The sequence below is a fragment of the Spinacia oleracea genome, chromosome 3 (assembly GCF_020520425.1).
Source record: "Spinacia oleracea cultivar Varoflay chromosome 3, BTI_SOV_V1, whole genome shotgun sequence".
Lineage (NCBI taxonomy): Eukaryota > Viridiplantae > Streptophyta > Magnoliopsida > Caryophyllales > Amaranthaceae > Spinacia > Spinacia oleracea.
In genome coordinates this window covers 44,177,882-44,199,531 of record NC_079489.1, presented here as the reverse complement: position 1 = coordinate 44,199,531, position 21,650 = coordinate 44,177,882, and the positions used below count along the sequence as shown (strand labels likewise).

Here is a 21,650-nt window from a genome sequence, read left to right as displayed (position 1 = left end):
GAATAATATCTCGCTTTCTAAAGAAGGGGGTTTGGGGTCTTAGGTGTGTGAAATCCCTTAATAGAGCTTATTGTATATCCTTAAGTTGTGGTGGAGAATTATCCATCAAGAACAAAACATGGCTGTTAAAGTTATTAAGGATAAATACACCAAGTCTAATAATCTCTTTCGTTCTTTCTCCTATGGTTCTCGTCTTTGGAAATCAATGGGTAAAGTTTGGGACTTGTTTCAAGCTAATATTTTGTGGGTATAGGGAGTGACTCGAAAATCAGTGTTTGGGAGGATAAATGGGTTGGGGAATTCAATCTAAGAGAGCTTTAGCTTATTACAGGCCCTTTGAATTTGGGGGAAGAAAATATGGTGGTGAGCAAAAAAAAAAAACAACCAATTTGCAAAACAAACCTACAACAAAGAAGAAGCAATGGAGGATAGAGAAATAACAACGTCGTCCATAAGAAGTTATAAGACATGGTGATAAACAAAATATATTTGATATTTATCATCTGTAGGTAAAATAGTTTGGAGAAGACTATATTTACCCATGAAACAGTGATGTCATTTAACCGTAATCTATGTTGATCGACATGAAAAAAAAGACCACAATATGCGTGAATGTGAACGACGTTTGTTATGGATGGTTTCATAGGTACAATAATATATAAGAATGAAATATTTGAGGTGGTTCTGTTACACTATAACTTATTCATTAATTAGATAAATTTTGTAAAGCAGTTTGTAAAAAGATACTCCCTCCGTCCCGGAATACTCGACCCGGTTTGACCGGCACAGAGTTTAAGGGACTTGAATTGACTTATTTAATTTAATAGGTAGTAGATGATAGTGGGGTATTATTTTAATATAGTTAGTGGGAGGTGGGTTAAGAGGTGGGGTTGGGGGAGAGTAGGGGTTGAATTTTTAATTATTTTTTGTATGGAGTAGGGGGTAGGTGGGTTAATAGGGGTGGAGTGAGAAATAATATAATATTGTTAGAATATTTCCATTTTTAGAAACAGGTCAAGTATTAAGGGACGGCCCGGTAAGGAAAACAGGTCAAGTATTCCGGGACGGAGGGAGTATTAATTGTGATAAGTTATCCAATTATATTATTTTTATCTAGAATTTGTTTTTATCTTTTAAGGAGCATTAAGTAGTATCATTATTGGAAGAAATGATACACACGTATTTCAATCTTTTTATCTTCTTGTCTTCCCCCTAATACCCATAACAAAAAACAAAAAAAAAACAATATAAAAAATTGTATGAAACCCATATGGAGTATACTTCTTTTTTTTTCGAAGAAACATATGGAGTATACTTCTTACTCCGCAGAATTAGTTATAAATACGAATTATAAAGATAATTATAAGTTTAAAAATTATTATTTATTTTTCTAATCTATTTTATTATACGAATTATAAAGATAATTATAAGATTAAAAATTATTATTTATTTTTCTAATCTATTCTATTATTATAATCTTAAAATTCTATTTAGTGACTGGACAATCCTATGTGGACGCTCTAAATGCTCTTGAAAAAACTCCCCTTTATATATATATATATTAGATTAGATTTATTTCGTATTTGATTTTATTTCCTATTTTCATCCTCTAATGCACAAGATAAAAGGAAATATATATTTATCATAATCAATAAAAAATTATTTTCTTATTTTTTATTACTACGTTATTTTCATAGTCAAAAAATCAATATGATAGTAAAACTAATTTGACGAGTCAACGACTATGTGGCACCAATGAATTAGTACCACATAAGATTGTATCAACTTTTTATCATAACAACCTGTGACCTTCACCATCTCCCAAGAGAAAAATAGTTTATGTGAGAATACTCAAGTGAGATCAGCTTAATTATATACTTCGTATTAATTAAAATAAGACTATAAATTTCAACATTATTTTTGTTGATAAATCTCAACAACTTACTAACACAACATAGACTCAAACAACCGTAGTTATGGAGTAGTGTTAAGGAGTACTAGAGATGGCCAACGTGGCGGGTTGGGTGGGTTTGATGGGTCGTGGGTCGGGGATAATTGACACACGATCCACCTCAGTTAATTTAGGGTAGGTCGAGTCGTGGTTATGTCGGAAAAAATGGACAGGGTACATTATGGGTCCTGGGTTATGTGGGTCGTGGATCGTGGGTTGTGGTGGGTTGTGCGGGTCGAGTGGGTTCGATGTGTTTAGTGGGTTACGACATGTTTTCGGGCTTGGTGTGACTCCGATGGGTTAGATGTGTTTGGCGGGTTTAGACGACTTTTAGGAGCTTATTTAGGTCAGGTGGGTTTGGACGATTACTTAAGCATTAAAAAATAATTTTCATTAAATTAATTAATTTTTATGTTAATCACATACTCATATAAATGTGGTTAATGTACATTTAAACAATAAAGTTAAAATTTATTAGCATTTTAAACATATAAAATAGTTTAAATTAGGATGGTGGGTCTGGTGGGTCGCAGGGTTAGGTAGGTTGTGTTCGTGTATTGGGTGGGTTGGGTTCGTGTGTTGGGTTGGGTGGGTCAGGTGTGCCGTGGTGGTTTGTGTTGGGTCCGATGGGTGGTCGAAATGGGTTGTGTTGAAAAAACTTCGACCCACGACACATCAAGAAAAATATCCGGGTTGAGTGGGTTGTGTCATGGGTCATAAGTGGATCCGACCCACGTGACCCGTTATGAGCTGGATCAGACCCGACCCACTGGCCATCTCTATATATCGGGGTAATTTTTACCTAGTTCTGTTTATAACTTTTAACATATATTAATTAACTTTATATTATATAGTAATTTTTATAGATACACATATTATATTGTGTAAGACTGTCTGCTTTGATAGCTTAACTAATTGGTTCAATTGCTTAACTAATTAGTTACAGTGCTTAATTACTTAGTTTCATTGCTTAACTAATTGATTACAGTGATTAACTAATTGATTTCAGTGCTTAATTGACTTGGTGACACCAAGACGATCTTACCGTCTTATGTAAAAGTTGGTATCTATGCATTGACATCGGCTTTAAATAAGAGTTTGGGTAAAGAGTATACATTAAACTTTAAAAAGATAAAAAAAAAGTGTTAATAATTACTTAGTTCTTTTTGAAAAAAGTGTTAATAGTCGTTAGAAATGAGACAAGTTAATCTAGTGTATTATAAGGTTACCCTGTAAGTGAAAAACTGATGAGATATGGACTAACCTTTTTGTCTTTTTATTCATGGATCGAAAGAGAGGTGCCACCTAATTGCACCAGAAATTATACATTACGGAGTACTAATTAGGCAATAACATGATCAATTCAATTAATAACCATGTTTATCACATAATAAAGATGATTAACTATCCAATAAAACGGGGCCCATCTGTTAATTTGAGGTCAAATGCATGAATCATTCAACCAAATCAAAGTTCACTCAATCAATCATTTCATTCATCGAACATAATTGTGCAATTATAATAATTTAAGGTTTGTTATTACAACTAACATTTCATTCGTTTTAGTGATCCACACATTGTATTAGTACAAAGTATTGAGAATGTATTTTTTACTAAACAAAAGGATAACGTACGATTACTTAGGAATTTTCTTGTTTGAGGGTCTCCTACGTTCATTTTTCTTACCTTAAACAAAAAAAAAAAAAAAAAAAGATAACGTACATGCATTTTCCGTCTTATGTTATATAACCTATCTCATGTAAGAATTATCTAAAACTCTGTATTATGTACATAGTTGATAGTTGAGAAAAGGGCGGGGAATAAAGGGTTTGGGAAGAAGAAGAGTATTGAGTATTGAGATTTGAGAGACGGCAAGGTTGCTTAGCGTGAAGATTACACATATCAAGTAGAAGAATATGAAGCAAACTCAGTGGAAATTAAAAGGGTGAAGAAAGCACATTCCCTACCTTTTTTTTGTTTGCTTTCTTCAAAATTTGACACCCTAACTAACTACGTGCTACTTCCTACATCTACAAAATAATTTAATTATTATAACTGGCAACACCAACAAAGGTTGTTTAAAGTCCATTTGCATAACTGTAGTCCAGCCACCAAAGTACGGACTATTAAACAAACTTACACTTTTGACCTTTACCAAGTTTTTCTTTCTTCTCCAAGGTAATGGTTTTTAACCATAGCAAATGACTAGGGAATGCCCATATAAGTTTTGTTTGGCAGGTATCAAGTTCTCTCTTACAACACCACCGGAGATTAATCCAACCTCAAGAAAAGGGGTTACGAGCTGGTTTTTTTCTTTTTTTTTTTTTTTTTTTTTTTTTTTTTACAATAAGAGCTAGTAAAGCTTGTTTCATTAATTATGTTGTGTAAAGGTTGCTAAATACCCTAGTAATTTGTTGTATATTTTAATCATCTTTTAAAGCAATGCATGTTTAGGGCAATATCAATAGTGCAAACCTCGGTTTATTTCTATGCCACAACATCATTTTACAAACCTCATTATCAACAAATCTTGTGCTAATAATAGACAAACCTAATTTTATATGGGCCCAACCATATATCATTCAACTCACATAACAATAAAATATTTATTTTTTATTTTTTATTTTCTTTAATTTATTAGATGCAAGAGGTTTGTTTTTTTGAAACCACTTTTGAAAAACCTTAGGCTAGCAATAGTAAAATTTATATACAAACCTCAAAACCAGGTTAAAAAGTTTATGTTAAAAAGTAAAACCAATTATTGCTAAAAAGTTTATGTTATTGCCCTTGGTTGATGTTAAAAAGTAAAAAGTCGGCATCTTGAGGTGAAAGAGGTTCTTCAACTCCGCGCACTTGTCCTCTAAAAGTTGTTTGAATGTAACGCCAATTGTTGATTTGGTTATCTAAGATACAACTGGAAAATTGATTGAAGTTGCTACTTTAATTTTGGGTTCAGTCTTTATGTCTATATTTATTCTGGGGTACCATGATGGTCTTCGCTTAGCAGCTAAATCGGCTATTCAAGGTCTGAATCAAGTTCTATGAGAAGTCTGTCTAATGCGTTTAAGCATTCTCCTGACCTGTCTTATTTCCCATCGCTTGAGAAGCCAAACTACATGAAGATTTTAGACAAATCATGAGCAATATTGCCCTTCCTTTTCTGCAACCATATGAATAAACTCGACCAACTACTCCATGCAATGTCTGTCCAAGGAATCTAACTTAATTACCATACATAACTTATGCTATCAGAAGAAAAAGATTACTTTAACCAAAATTATTCTCACACTATGACTACTTATTGCAATTAAATGTTTTCACAGAGAAAATTCAAGTGCCATAAAACTGAACAGCTATGGCCTCTTGCTATAGTGTGATTGTCCCAATTCAGCCAAAATGCAGTATCTAATGCGACGATTCTCCGATATTTGCAATAAGATTCTGAGCAACAGAATCAATGAAGTCTTCAGTATTTAGGTACTTCTCTCTAGTAACCCTGCACAAACCATGGCACCAATGAGTGAGCGGCCTACTCTAGAGAGAAAGGTAAAGAGCCCGTAGTGACTGCAAATTATGATGATTCAGTAGACACCGCATACTCGTATAAGAAATTGCAGGAAAGTTGAGTTACAATAACAAAAAAATAAAATAAAAAAGGTAAAGGAAATAAGCATGGAAAATAAAAATTGGTACTCACTTTGCCCCATGAACTAATAGAGCCAGATCTTTAGTCATTTTCCCTGATTCAACCGTCTCTATGCAGGCACTTTCCAATATTTGAACAAAGTTTAGCAAACTCTGATTTCCATCAAGCTTTGCTCTATAAAGAGAAAGCCAAAAAAATAAAAATTAAACAGAGTAAAAATTAAAATAAAATAACACAAGTTACTCGTCGTTTTTTTTTAACTTGCATTTCTTTGACTATCACTATTCATATACGGAGTACTAAGTTTGACTTGAGTTTTTTTCACGAATATATAGTAATCAAATTGTTATTATATAAAATGTCTTTTATCCTTCGTTCTTTTCCCCTCTCCCAAGTAGTTAATTTCAACAACTGCTCTTATCAAATTCCTCTCCCTTTCATTTATTCCTCTTTCTACTATCACCCTTTTCCAAACTTCATCAAATTTCATATCCCATCCTTGTTGATCTGTTGGTTTGTTTTCTTGCCCTAAGAATTGCTATACAATAATAGATTTTGATTAAAATTTCAATCTCGATTTTATTATAGAATTTATGTTTAGGTTGAAATTGCGATATAATGTTGTCGTTGTTGTAGATTTATGAAAAAAGATGAATAAAAGAAATAGAAGTGATGAGCGTTTCAATTGGGGTAAGTTTATGTTGAAATCATTTGGATTTATAATCAATTAATATGTGAACCATTCTTTCAGATTGCTAATATACATATTTGATTGATATTGGTGGCAAATTTCACGGGGTATGTTTCATTTTCTACTTTTTATTGTTAATTTAAATAAAATAGATAAGAAGTCAAGTTGATGATTATTTTAGTGACTTTTCGTGTGTAGTCGACAAATCATACAAATCTGTTGATGCTTAATTGTTCGTTTCTTTCTTCTATATTCACAAATATGCTCCCAGTTTGTATATCCTTGAACTTTTAGTTTTGGTGTTGTTTTGATGGTTGAATATTTCTGATGTCCCTCTATTTTTATCATTCGTGCATTCCTCTTTAATTGAACTACATGTGACAAGTTTTTTTTCTTTTCTTCTGTAACCGTTTTTCCTAACTTTTATCTTGAGTTTTGTAATATGTCTTGAGAATTAGTTGATTTTTTAGATTAATTTGTAGTCCTTGATTTGTTGAATGGGTATGAATTATATTTTTTTTCCGGTTGATTTTTATAATATGCTCTTATTCATTTCTTGAGTTTTGTAATATGATGCTTAATGATTTTGTTTAGACTTGAAGATCGAGTTGGAAGGTTTGTTCCCATAGAGAAAGGCATCAGTCAAATGTTTACACGCCTCTGTTTCTTCATCTTCCCTAAAAGCTTACAAAATACAGAGTTATTTTGACATTCCTTTCTAGCTTTAGGATTTTTATAAAGGTAAGTTTAAAAATTTGTCTCCATATTTTTTTGGATTCAATATCCTTAGATAGTGTATTTAGTACTTCGGCTACAACCCGTTATTATTTTGGTTATCTCACCCCCTACTCCTATAAATTATGCTACTACTACAATGGATAATGGGTACATTTTGATTTGTATTACGGAGTAGCAGGTTTTAGTGTTGCAAACTTTATCATCAATTATTGCCTCTTCTATGGATCCTTTATGGGTAGATTACTTGATATTAATCGATCTACATTGTGCTCTTTTTAGACACCCTCTTGAGTACTTATTTGCGCATGTTCATTTTCAAGATATAGTACTTCCTCCGTTCACTAATGGTTGCAACGTTTTGACTTTGACACTATTCACGAATCTTCGTTTGACTTTATTTGGTAGCTTATATGTAAGTCAAAATATAGTAACATGGAATCTTATGAGATTTGTCTCAATTTTTAGTATCACAATATCAAACTTTTATACATTTATAATTACAGATATAACGGGTTAAAGCTATGCATTGACAAGCGAGAAAAGCCAAAGATTGCAACTAAGAAGAAAATCACCATTACATCACGTCTTTTTGACTCTGCTGAAGGCGTAAAGCAAGAGAAGCCAAAGATTGCAACTAAGAAGAAAATCACCATTTCATCACGTCTTTTTGACACTTCTGAAGGTGCAAGTACACTATGGATGCATTATGTACAACTCGCTAGCTATATATACTGATTACAATAAGTTTACAGTTGTGTTGTTGCAATTTTGCAGGAGGTTCACAGATTTTAAGTGAAAGAAGGAAATTTATAAGTTACTGTCGTGACACTCTACTTGAAGGTATAGTTGTGCTTAGGATATGGCTACATAAAAGAACGGTCCATTGACTTTTTGTGTTGTATTTTAATATAAGAACTTAATTAGGACTAAGGATAGTCGGTAATGACGCCCAGGTAAGAAAGTTGTAAGATTGTTTCTCATGTTAAGATGTACGCATGTTGTAAGATATAGTTAGGGATTTTTGCTTATATGATGAAATCGTACTCTGTATACTATATAATTTACATGTATGTATGTTTTTCAAAGAGAATTATGTATTTTAGACAGGAAAAGTTAAAAGAAATTTAGAATGACTTGTGTCATTTTCTTTGTTTTCCCTTTTTAATATGGTTTTTCAGTTTCCAATATCTCACGTCCATTCCTCTTCCAATTTCATGTTCTTTCAAGAACTATCTTTGTTGTTATATTTAACTTACGAAAAGAAATACAGTATATAACTCAATGGTCATTTAATGAAGTTATAAAAAAAAAGTCACTTTATAAACAAAACAAGACCAGGCATTGCACTGGTTTAAACTAGTATTCATCTATAAAAAATAGATAATTAATAAATATAGAAATTTTTTCTATGTTTTTGTTTGGAATGGAAGACAATCGAATAAACTTTCATAAAATGAGTCAACTAATACATAATAATATGTAATAAACTACAGAATAAATTAATTAAAATATTTAATTGTTTTTCTTTTGGTGCTGAAGAGGAAAAATAAAATTCCAAAGCAAAGCAAACACAAATAATATTTAATTGTTTTATTTAATTCCAAAGGAAAACAATATTTAATAGTTTATTTTATGATTCATAGTTTTTGGTCTTTTTTAGTCCAATTTTTAACAACAATGCCCTCTTCAAAAAGTATGCTAGACTTATAACTCAAATGAATTTCTTTACTAATCCACAAGTAAATATACCCAAGGATGAAAAATAACTTACCTATGTTCCAGTCCACGCGACCATGCAAATATAGAAGCAATACTATTGGTGCTGGTTTCTTGACCTTTCTGGTGCAAACGGAAGTGTCTTGTCACAGTCCCATGAGCAGCCTCCGCTTCTAAAGTTTTGCCATCAGAAGACAACTGCAAATAAAGCGTTCATAATTTTTTTGTCAAACAAGATACATGGTCCATAGAGAACATTAAAAAAAAAAAAAAAAAAAAAAAGGAATCAATAATTTACCGACCAGCACAGATGTCATTAAACCCAAAGAACCGAAACCTGCAGACAGTCACATACAAAGTCAATCTAACTATCTGAAATGAATCAAAAGTAAAAAAAACACGTGAACAAAAATACTCACTATGAATTCAAAGAAACTAAACAACAATGTTAGGGATGGCAATGGTGGTCGGGTTTGGTAGAGTCTTTCAATACTGAAACCTGACCTTAACTTGTTACCTATACCCATACCCTACCAAGACTTATAGGGTCTGAAAAAGTAAAGGCCATACTCTTATTTTAGGGTAGGGTCCAAAAGGGTCCTGGACCAGCAACATGATTATAGACCATCTACAAATCAAGTTCATTCTACTGTAAGGTGAGGTTACCTACAAGGCTACAAGTCCTACACGGACCAATACATAAAAAATAAATGCCGTAGAGCCAGAGCCAAAGTTATTCAGGTAATACTCAGTTATGCAGCTAACGCTAACTGACTAACATCTTGTTGTTCAAAAAAACAAATTTGTTCCTCGTATCCAACCCTAGATGACAACCATGAAGACACCTTTCAAGTCTTAACCCTAGAACCATGAAACATCTTTTTAAGACCAATTCAACACACCACCAACCTCATACACATGTTAACAAATAGATGTTATACTTTGGTTAGGAACAGAGTTCCAGTCAAGTATTTGCAAGCCCAGATGATACAGTTGAGAACTTTTGGCATTTTATGGCTCTTGTATAGACTAGCTAATGTTTTCCTACCAGCTGCTTAAACTTCTAGTCATTTTAATCTCTTACCCTGTGCTGCCTCCTTTTCCACTGTTCCATGTGCACTTGCATCTTGGTTCCTACTACGTATCCAACATATTGCCTATTATATCATTGCCGCCAACTCAAAATTCCATTATTCTTATCATGTGAATTTTCCTCATTAAGTTTCCGTTCTCCACCTTCCTCCCCCCCCCCCCTCTCCCCCTTCTGTTTGCCGCATGCGCCATTAGTATGCTGTAAACATGATGCACAGAAATGGACGCGGAAAAAAATACAATACAAAACACCAAAAACAAAAGATTAGAAAACTAAGTATTAGTTTTGACATGTGGGCGTGTGGCTGAGACTTGTCATTGTCACCATTTTCTAGAAGTGTTTATGCTATCTGGCCTGGCTACCACTACATTGTTTTTTCCCTCTCTTACATCCCTCTGAGAAGTCGTGGAGAAACAGGGGGGGGGGGGGGGTTCTTTCAGAGCATATAACAAGATTTATACTGTGAGGAGGTTGTCCTTGTCGCTATGGTTTAAAGGAGTTCAGCTTCTAAATTTTATTCACTTTTACCAAGATCTGGATAAGACCACAGTGCAGGACTCAGCTATTTTCCGGACCCCATAACAGTCATACAGAGAACTGCTTGATGAGATTTTGCTTATCCGATATCTTACAAGACAATTTATGTCAATAACAAAGTTACCATTCCTGCTGAATCTCACCTTGTGCAAGTAAATCGCTCTGAACATCTCCATCATAGTTCTTACATGCCCAAACATATCCACCTTCACTTTTTAATGCATAAGCAACCATATCATCAATCAAGCGATGCTCGTACCTGGATGAGAAGTACTTATGATGTAACAAAATTCATGACATGATAAACAATAAACTAACCAACAATCATTGAAAGTTCAAACTCACCATATCGAGTGTTCTTCAAATTTCGGCTTCCACTTCTCTTCATATACCTCCTGAAATATATCTTTGAACCTGTTGAGATCCAAAATATTAAGAAATATATCATTATTCAATGCAAAGGAATATCAATATCTACAAGTACATGAAGGAAAAAGCATGTATGCTATTTATTACCTGCCATCATACTTCTTGAGAATAGTATTTTTGGTACTTAAATAAAGCGGCCACTTCTTTGCAAAGGCCAATGACATTGATGATTCAGCAAAAGCTCGGATGGACTGGATAAGCGGGAAAAAAAAAAAAAAGTAAACAAAGAAGAAAGTGTAAATGCAACTAGTAGAACTACATTCTTTCCTATGTGCTGGGTAATAAGTGGTTACAGCCAATAGCAATAAGACATACCGAGTCAACATTATACATCGCCAATGCGACTCCAGGACCTTTAAAGTCATGGACATCAAGTTCCACAGGATTCACTCCGTCTTCTGGGACTGCATGACATTACTACCCACTTGTCAGGATTATAAAGTTTTCCGTAAACAGCCCTTTGCCTGTTACGCTCCCATAAGAGAATTGACTGCATAGTGCAGACTCACTTAATGACAAGACGGCCTAAATTCTTACCAAATACCAATTTAAGCTTTCCAGGGCCTTGGATGAGTGTATCAGTGGCTCGATATTGATCACCAAAAGCATGTCTACCAATACAAATGGGCTTTTTCCAGCCTGCGAAAGAAGCAAAAAGGACCATGACGGTATTTTGAATGGCTTAACGCTACCTTCTATTACGCTAAAAATATCTGAAGGTAAGTATGATCTGAGAGACAGGGAAACATACCAGAAACAATCCTAGGAATGTTCTTACACATAATTGGCTCGCGAAAAACAGTCCCTGCAAACAGTTATAGCAATAACTCCTCATTCAAATACCAATCATATGCCAAAGCAATGAACATTCAGTAATGGTTAGTGACAAAAATAGGGATATACGGAGGAGAGGGGTTGAGAGGAAAAAAAAAAAAAAAAGGAGCAAGGAAGCAAGAGAATGCGGGGGGGGGGGGGGGGGGGGGGGGGGAGCTGCCACGAGGACATAGAATGGAAAAGCTGAGTCTCGCTTCTGGCTTGCCAAGCATCAAGTCACAAACCAATCTGGTACTAGATTTGCCACGTGTGGTGCATGGATGCTATAAACGATGTAGCAAAAACAGGAAACTTGGCAAAGAGGGTTGGGGGAAATAGGATGCTTTGACAATGAAAGTAGAAAATAGCTTCAGGGATTATAAACCTCAAGTTACTATTAAAGAATTATAAATCATAACACTTTAAATAATTTAAATTAATATTCAGACTACTATACTTTGACCAGAATGAGTAAACTGGAACCTTTATCTAAAACAATTTTTTTTTGAGGAGTACCAAAGGAATTATGTCAAAGAAAAGGCAATTGCTGCCACAAACATAAGGCCTAGAGGCCTATCATTCTGAAGTGGCAGACACCAAAGTATGGAGTATGCTTTGTATAAACAAAAATACTCAACTATCCCGAATTGGAGAAATTATAGGAAAGTGATGCAGGAGGCAATACAAAAAGTCAAACTAAAACATTTAAATTGCAGTAGAACAAGGCCTTGTCTCGTATAGTCGTATCTACTTGTTAGAAACTACGAAATTGTCTGATTACTGACCATCCAATATGTTTCTGATAGTTCCATTGGGACTTCTCCACATGGACTTCAGCCCAAATTCTTTAACTCTTGTTTCATCTGCAAAACGATCATGTTCAGGCCACAATTGGTTAGATAATATGAAGGGTTGAATATTATCACATGCTAATCATACTTATTTTATCCTTTGGCAAAACAGATGTAATTTCAAATAAAAGAATGTACCCTTCCAAAAACAAATAGATGGTAGACTGTAATGTAAATCCTTCCCTCCTCCCAGTTTCAAAAAACACAAAAATTTGTACAAAAACTAACATAGTTAATTGAAAATTAACATCAGAGAATCATAACCAAGGACCTAGAGAAAATAATTTTAAACAAAAACAAATTTTAGTTCCTTCCTCCGTTTCCAAATAATCGCAACAGCTGGACTTTTGCTAGTGATTGCTTCCACTAAGTGTTGTCTTGCTTTACTGCTAGTGATTTTTGTATGCCTTTATTGATATTGTTCCATCACTAGTTGTGAAGCGCCCCTACACTCGCCAAAGACCATAAAACATACGCATTCTCGTCGTCGGCCCCGCCTGTGCCTGATGTGTGCTCAAAAGAGCCCGGACCGACCCCCGACCTTCTATGTTGTCGCCCTAGGCAAGAGTGGTTCTTTCTAATTCAGGCGCTTGCTCATGCCCCTACGAGCCACAAGCCCCTTTAATGCATAAGGCTTACGGGGTTACGCCCTTGCCACCTAGTTGGTTAGTCACGCGCATGATCTGGTGTCAAAACATTTGGACCGTGATACTTGGTACTGTTAATAAACTAGTTTCACTATATTTGTTTACTAATAATCAAATGTAAATGTTATCATGTAAAATGTTGTTAAATTAGTTTTAACATACGGAGTATGCTTTTATATTATAAAGTTTTTATAATTTTAACTAATGAAAAGTTACCATATATTAGTTGTCAATTTCGTGCATTGACAAATGTCTCTTATGATTATTTAATCTAAAGAGCAACATGAAAGAAAGCATATTTATAGGCAAAATTAACCATCCATCGTGGACCACTAGGGACGTGTCCCGGTTTTACCCATGTCAAGTGACGTGGCATTCCACAACATACGGCGATGACTCGTGGCAGGACTGCATATCACCTACAATCTACAGCATACACATGTCTCCTGTGAATGGTGTATTCACAATGGTATCACAAATGGCCCAAGAAATGCCCTAAAACCAAGCAAGCTGATTAGCTAAATCATTCATGTGATGGCGGCTCGATGTGACTGGTCCTGCCAATGATTTAGCTAATCGGATTGCTTGGTTTTAGGGCATTTCCCTGAAAACCTAGTACTATATATACTCCAAATCCCAAGGGACAAGAGACCATTCGCATTCATTCCAAACCTATCTAATTTACTATTCTGCTCTCTTCGCTCTATTTTCTCTATTTTCTCTCTCTAGACACATACTTACTTAAGCATCGGAGAGTATTCTTAAAGAAATATTCTTGTGATCAAGCTTCGTTGGGCCGAATACCTCCTCTAGACACATACTTACTTAAGCATCGGAGAGTATTCTTAAAGAAATATTCTTGTGATCGAGCTTCGTTGGGCCGAATACCTCCTCGTCAGCAATCAGTGGAAAAAACCACAAACAATAGCTACATTTCTAATGGCTCGAGATAACAAACACGACAAGAATTGAGGCGTCACTTGCTGTAAACTAATTGGGTCCCACAGCCTTGGTGAAGTCTCTAGAGCCTCTCTCAAAATAATCATCAATCCTGCTAATACCGGGCCCTAGCCTCCTTGAGAAAATATAAAGTCTACTACTCTCTCCGTCCCTTAATACTCGAACCGTTTTGACTTTTTGCACTATTCACATAATTCACTTTGACCCTATTTTATTTCTAGTACATGAAAACAAATGTTAGTATATAATATATTGTTGGCTTCATCTTAATATATATTTTCAAAATAGTAATATTTTTATAAGTTTTTATAATATGTAGTTAAAGAAATTGGTGGTCAAAGTTGTGCATTGGCAAACGTGTCTGGTCAAAACAGGTCGAGTATTAAGGGACGGAGGGAGTAGAATTTAAGGGCATCTTCGTCTCCCTTAACCTTTGTTGTCTATATATTACTGTCAATAGATATTCATTAAGGGATGTTGATTTCGTATCCATTTGATGTAACCTCCATTCCTTAGAAGTTGATAATGCTTGAACAGGAATGGTAGCATCTTGAGACAAGTGCAAAATCTCATCACTATCAGCTTTGAACTATTGAGAGTTACCTATGACTACAATTCTTACTTTGTGTTTCAAAATAGTGCCTTCTGAACTGACTTTGTTTTGAAAACCACTTGACTTCTACGACGGAAGAGGCAATTACACATTTGCTTCTTTAAACAAATAAAACAGTCCCAAAAAAAAGTGAAGGTGTGGAGGGCGGAAAATATTTTCCATGCACGATTTGCAAAGGAACTAACCATCTAGTGAAAGATTTAATGAGATAAAGGAATCAATTTATTAGACGCATGGACACATCGAGAAAGATTACAAAAGGAAGCAATTCATATGACCACCAAGCAGTTATAAGTTTGTAATGCTTTAACGTATAATTCCAAAAATGAGAAGAACTTCTCATCCAGGTTATACAATACGACTTTTAGAAAGGGATGGGCGATGTTACTTTGTTACCTGGACTCTTCATTTTACCTCAGATACCCGTGTCGGATCCTCGATACTCGAACATGGATATGGACGCTTTGACACTTCATCTGGACCAAAATCATGCAATTTTTTTTTACAAAATAGCCGTGTTGGGCACTTGGACACATGTCTGTGTCCGATATGGGTATCCGAGTCCAGGTAACATAGGAGATGAGAGATGGAGCAACTGTCCGGTAAAGCAGGAACAACAATTCTGTATGCAGAAAACTAATCAATGATATCCCGTGTGTGCCAGAGATAACAAGAACCGTCTTGGTGCCTCAGGTGTTCGCTAGGTAATGATGATAAAGCGTTATTCAGTTCACTATGATGACAATTAAATTCTCTTAAGTCAGTCCAATCTAAGAGAGTAATGGGACATTGTTTGAGCCAACACAACACTAAAATCCTCCAATTTTAATCCAAGAACCAGATTGTGAAGGATCTTCCAATCTTACAAAAGTGTACACTGTGTTGAGATCTTTTTGGAGCATATCCACTTAGAAACGGGCACGTTTCCAATTAGCAAGGATGAAGCATGAGACAATTGGAGCTTGTACAAAGACTACAAACTACAAAGTCATATTTGTGGCGATATGAAAAAAACTTTCAATTGGTGGGAGCAAGTACTTTATTCTTTTCATAGATGACTGTACAATTTGGCTGTACTTGATGACAAGGGAAAGTCAGAAGTCTTCTTTACCTTATTGTAATAAACTATTTGAATAAACCATCAGAGTGTATACACTTAACTGCCATTAGAAATGATACAGGACTAGGGTACACCAACAATAAATTTGACAAAGTTGTCATCTTGTCAAACACTAGAGCTTCCAAATATGTTATGCCGAGACACAATTTACACGTTACTAAGCTTGTGATAGGCAAGATACCTCTTGAAGCTGTCAAAGTCAAACATCTTCGCATATTTTGCAACATCATGTCGAAAGGGCACTATTATTATGGGAACTTAGAACAGCAGAAAACTAATCAATGCTGACCTAGTAACCTATGTGTGCAGGAACTAGATGATGATGAACGGTGTTGCAAGAATATTGATCCTTCTAACAAATCACTAAAGCTGTGATGACAAGCAAGAGGTTCCTAATGAAAGTCTAATTCAACCCATTATGCTCACAAAGCTGAGAGCGATGAGACATACTGGTTATGGAGCAAAGGTAGCTCTTCGGACATCGAGCCTAGGCTTCTTGGTTGAGTAGTTGACATTGAATTACCAATTTAAATTCAGAAACCACTACGAAGGATCATCCAGTCCTACATAAGTGTAAAGGTCTTAGTGAAACACACCAATTTGGTAACATGCTTCAAATTTTCGTTTCTTAAAGATGGAGGATAAACAGCATGACTTAGTGGCAGGATGAATACCCCTTCATAGATGACTAAAGAGAATGACTTGAGTATAGTTTATGAAAGGAAGCCACAAGTTTTATCTTATTTGTATGTAAAATTTTAGTGGAGAGCCAAAGAATTGTTAACTAAAGAGTCATAAAAAATGATAGCTGCAAAGAACATACCTCGACTATATTTGAAACTTTTTTCCATGATAAGGGAGTTCAACACCAACTTAGATTTGCATACACACCAAAAAAAAGCTATGAAAAAACAGCCCAGGTATATACTCTAAGGGAAAAGACTTCTCAAGACGTTTTTGGAAAAAAAGTGTACACCTCTGAGGTTACGGTAGAAGGCCACAAAACACAAGACAATTTTATATATGATCAACCAACTATAGAATGATTATTTTCAGCAAGATGACGCAAATTCTTCGTAAATACTCTCAAGGTGAGGAAGAACGATAAGGAAAATACTTTGACCCTCTCACTATATGTAGATGATGTAATTATTATGAGCAGCAATCTAAGTCTAATTTTACCCTTCTAGAAGAAGATAAAGAATAAATTGAGATAACAATTTAACTTCTACCTCGAAAACATGTACCACACGTCTTTGTTGGGTTGATGTACTCTCACCCGGAATCACCTTACAATTGGTGTAGCATTGTCTCAAAGCAAACCTTACTAAAAAGAAGTCGATCTGAATCGTATTACCTCCACTCCTATAGGTTACTAGGTGAGAGTGTCTTTTCTCAAGCCAAGTGTTCATTATACCCAAGTCATATGCCAATGCAAAATCCAAATAGCATTTCCCGCTTCATTCCGATCCCCATACCGAAAACCACCATGAAGCTTTCAAACCCATCGTAACTCGAGCCTACATGGTCGTTGAGAACTTGAGATCCCCACCAATGATCAGGTTCTCACTTCTAGGGACACGTTGCACCACTTCTTCCAAATCCTCCCAAAATTCTTGTCTAGTTGAAGCATCTAGTCCTGTTTGTGATGCATAGGTACTCACAGTTATATATATTCCTCTTGTTTTACTTTCATTAATTCCACTATCTCCCTCTTCCTTGTTTATTCTTTTAACTTCCCGCTCCTTTCTGATTTGATTGGTGACAATGACGATCTCCTACGACGATTCATGTTAATCGACCCCAAAACATTTTGGGACTAAGGCTTTGTTGTTGTTGTTGTTGTAGGTCTTGGACCAAATATAATCCTTGCTCGGAATAAAATAAGATCAAAGTACAAAGGGTACTTGCCTCCTAAGTTACCCGGACTCTGCATTTTGCCTCAAATACCCGTGTCGGACTCGGATCCTCGGGCATGGCTATGGACACTTTGACACTTCTTTGGATCAAAATCATGTAATTTTTTCAAAAAACAGACGTGTCAGAAACTCGCATCACTCTCCTTATAAAACCGTCTCAAAGTTACTTAGGGAGTGTTTGGTTGGACATTTTGGAATGGGTTGGAATGGGGTTAGAATCCATTCCATCACCTTTATTGTTTGGTTGAGACATTTTGGTATGGAACCTCATACCAAGAGGGTTCTAACTCCACCCTATCCCCCTAAAATCTCATACCCACCTCACCCCCTAAGATTCAAAATCCATTCCACCCAACATACGAACCCTAACAAGAGAAGAGGCGACTCCACAAGGTTGGCGACTGATATGCATGTTTTATATAGTATTCTTACCCCCGTCCCTTAGTACTTTTATGTGTCAAACGTGCTCTTAGGAGCCGTTTCTAGTACTAATGTGTGTTATTGAGTGTGCCTTGAGTTTCAGGTTTGATTATGAGAAATTGGTCTTTTTAGACCCGTTTCATGTTGATCTAGGCCACTAATCACTATATGAGCCCGAGGAAGTTCGGAACCTCCATCGTCGACTTTCGGGAGCCTTGGATGCTTATGGTTGAGCCCCGAGAGTTAGACTCAGTGATATGGGCGAGTTATATTGAAGATTGCAAATCGCCCTGGGAGCTGAGGGCGAAATGCAACCATCGGGCGGAATTAAAGCGAATTGGACTCATCAACGCGCGCCCGATCGGGCGGTCATCCTGGAGCTTATATGGAGAGTTTGCAATCCGCCCGATCGGGCGGATTTTGGCCCGATCGGGCCGACTATCGAGTGGATCGCCCGATCGGGCGAAGCGACGCCCGATCGGGCGAAACCAACCTCCTGCACTTATGCGCGAGCTTTCTTTCCGATTTTTGGCTTGTATTTTGGGCAAACTATAAATACTAGCCCCTTATATTTTTAGAGGCACCTTATTTTCTAGTATTGAACCTTAGTATTATTTTCCTTAGCCTAGTTTTCTCTCCAATTTATGCAAAAACACTTAGTTTAATTCTCAATAAAAATTCAAGCTTTCACTTCCCTTTATTCTTCAAATAGGTATTGTTTCTTATTTTAATTCATTGTCTTGCTTTAATAATGCTTTCAATTATGATTATTGCTTTGTTTATTGTCAACATGCTTGAGTAGTTTAATTTCTAGGGTTGGGGATCCATGAATAATATGAAGGGATGATTGAATGATTATGATTGTTGGCATTGTAATTGATTCCTATTGATTGGTTTATTTCACTATACAATTAGATTTGCGAAGGTTTAATTGTGGTAGTTATGCAATATCAAATTAAGATTCGAGAGATGCAATTTGATGTTTAGGCTTGTGTCAATAGGTGGAATTAGAGTTAATACGTAGCGAGAGCCCGTTAATTCTAAGTCTATGATTAGTATCGACTTGAGAGAGCATGCTAGTCTATTTAATTACTTTGTTGATTATCGCGATTGTTCAATGTCCTGGATTATTATTTGTTGGCGAACCTATGCCCTAGATTCCTTAATATATTGATTCATTCTTGTTTAATTATCGTTCGTAGTCTTAGCATACAAACCACCAACCAACTTTTGTTCACAATAGTCTAGATTAATTAATTGATAGTAGAAAGAACGCCTGTTTCTCTGTGGATTCGATCCTGACTTCCCTTGCTACCTAGCTAGTGGACCTTAGGTTATTTTTTATTAGGTGATACGACTTAAGCCTGTCAAAATTTGGCGCCGTTGCCGGGGAAACGGTTTTATTTTCTGTTGTTGATTGCTTATCCTAGATTATTGTTTGTTACTACTCAAGGAACTCACGTTCCTTGAGACCGGATCTCACATTGTTTTGTAGTCTTTGTCTATGCCCAGGACCGTAGGTACTAGTAATCTTACTCCATTCGATCCTGAGCCCGAAAGAACCTTTCGTAGACGAAGAACTTTCGTTGCACAGTGTGGGAATTACTCTGATTCTGATCATAATATTGGCGATCTTTTTCCTTACAGATACATATTCAGTTTCAGAGATAGAGATGGGTGACGAAAATCTGCTACCGCCACCTACCCCACGGCTTACAGACTATTCTAAGCCAAGTCTGTCCGTGCTACCAAAGGCGATCATGCCTTCTATTGCAGCTGAGACCTTCAAGATTGAGCCTGCATTGATTAACATGATCGAGAGACGCCAGTACGGTGGGGAACCAGGTGAAGATCCGAATCTTCACATTCAGTCCTTTATCCAATATTGTTCCACCATCAAGCAAAAGGGATTGACTCCGGAGCAGACTATGGAGATACTTTTCCCGTTCTCTTTGAGTGGGAAAGCTAAACTGTGGATTAATGGGTTGAATCGGGCGGCTTTGAAAATCACTAATTGGGAGTCCTTGGCTCTTGCTTTTTATGTTAAATATTTTCCACCTGAGAAAACGGCTCGTCTGAGGGGTCAGATATTGGGTATCTGACAACAAGCAGATGAGAGTTTGTTCGAGGTCTGGGAGAGATTCAAGGATTTGCAAAGAGAGTGCCCGCACCATGGTTTGGAAGATTGGTTCTTGATTCAGCAGTTTTATAATGGTCTGGGAAATGAGTCTAGATGTTTGTTGGATTCAGCTGCCAGTGGGAGGTTCATGCAACTTGAGGTGCCTAGAACTATGGAGGTGATTGAGGAGATAGCCATTCACAATGCCCAGTATGGGAATCCTAGAGGTCTATCTAATAGGGGTGGTAAGCATGACTTAAATTCCATTGAACAATTAACTGCCCAATTGACTGCTTTACACTATAAGTTTGATAATATGCAAGCAGCCAATACTCAATCTGCCCAACCTGCTAGTGTAGCTGCTATGAGTGCCCAACCTGCTACTGTTTGTGAAAGTTGTGAAATGTCTGGTCATTATGCACCGGAATGTAGGAGCTCTGTTGAACAGTGTAACGCATTTCAATCCTATAAACAAAATAACCCATTCTCCAACTCTTACAATGAGGGCTACAAAAACAACCCTCTACTATCCTACAGGAGCAACAATATCCATAACCCTCACCAAGTCCAACATCCACCACAACAGCCATACCAACCCCCACATCAACAATCCTACCAACCACGGAACAACTACAACCAACAGTCTAGGGGACCACCTGGGTTCCCTAGACAACACACATCACCTCCACCACCACAACCTCAAGCCACACAGCCTGACCCTATGTTAGTAGAGATGAGAAACATGATGCTACAAATGCAAAAATCTCTAAGTGAAAAGGATGCAAAGATCGATGCTCTTACTGCTCACAACAAGATCATTGATACACAGTTGGCACAGATGGCTACTACTATTGCAGGGAGGCCACCAGGCCAATTTCCTTCACAGCCCGAAAATAGGGAGACTGCTAATGCAATTACATTAAGAAGTGGTAGGGATTATGATGGTCCTTCTATGTCGGTTGAGGTTGATTCCGGGGTGTCTGCTAGTGATCTGGTCAGTGAGGAAATCCCGAAGATAGTTATGGATGAAAAGGAAGCTGAAAAGATAGTCAATGAGAATGAGGCTACAACTGAGGTTAAGAAGGGGGCAGATATTCAAGTACCACCTATTGCACTCCCCTTCCCAAACCGACAACTCAAGAATAAGCTAGACAAGCAGTTTGGCAAATTCTTGGAAGTGGTAAAAAATTTGCAGGTAACAGTTCCTTTTACTGAATTAATTTTACAGGTTCCTGCTTATGCTAAATTCATGAAAGATATTTTGACCAGGAAACGTGCTTTTTGTGAGGTAGAGACTGTAGCTTTCACTGAGGAATGTAGTGCTTATTTGCAAAACAAGTCTCCACCTAAACTTAAAGACCCCGGGAGTTTTTCCATCACATGTAAC

At 36.3% G+C, this 21,650-nt stretch overlaps 1 protein-coding gene, 1 long non-coding RNA gene and 1 other non-coding gene across 3 annotated transcripts in view; 1 reads left to right on the top strand and 2 right to left on the bottom strand.

Moving 5' to 3' along the window:
* Positions 1 to 5,074: 5,074 nt before the first annotated feature.
* Positions 5,075 to 21,650, bottom strand: part of LOC110786727 (isocitrate dehydrogenase [NADP]) — a 28,863-nt gene continuing 12,287 nt past the window's right edge. The window contains exons 5-15 of the mRNA XM_021991302.2: positions 12,400 to 12,477; positions 11,553 to 11,606; positions 11,339 to 11,440; positions 11,117 to 11,205; positions 10,889 to 10,992; positions 10,718 to 10,786; positions 10,516 to 10,631; positions 9,045 to 9,079; positions 8,798 to 8,940; positions 5,649 to 5,771; positions 5,075 to 5,447 (exon numbers count right to left, since the gene is read on the bottom strand). Of these exons, the coding sequence (XP_021846994.1) occupies positions 5,357 to 5,447; positions 5,649 to 5,771; positions 8,798 to 8,940; positions 9,045 to 9,079; positions 10,516 to 10,631; positions 10,718 to 10,786; positions 10,889 to 10,992; positions 11,117 to 11,205; positions 11,339 to 11,440; positions 11,553 to 11,606; positions 12,400 to 12,477 (1,004 nt within the window). The 3' untranslated portion in view covers positions 5,075 to 5,356. The remainder of the gene's footprint in view (positions 5,448 to 5,648; positions 5,772 to 8,797; positions 8,941 to 9,044; positions 9,080 to 10,515; positions 10,632 to 10,717; positions 10,787 to 10,888; positions 10,993 to 11,116; positions 11,206 to 11,338; positions 11,441 to 11,552; positions 11,607 to 12,399; positions 12,478 to 21,650) is intronic.
* Positions 5,789 to 7,975, top strand: LOC110786728 (uncharacterized). Its single transcript, XR_002532929.2, has 3 exons — positions 5,789 to 7,029; positions 7,530 to 7,708; positions 7,801 to 7,975. It is a non-coding gene; the product is annotated as an uncharacterized lncRNA (long non-coding RNA).
* LOC130470968 (small nucleolar RNA R71) lies at positions 20,217 to 20,323 on the bottom strand. The gene has a single exon (XR_008931678.1). It is a non-coding gene; the product is annotated as a small nucleolar RNA R71 (small nucleolar RNA).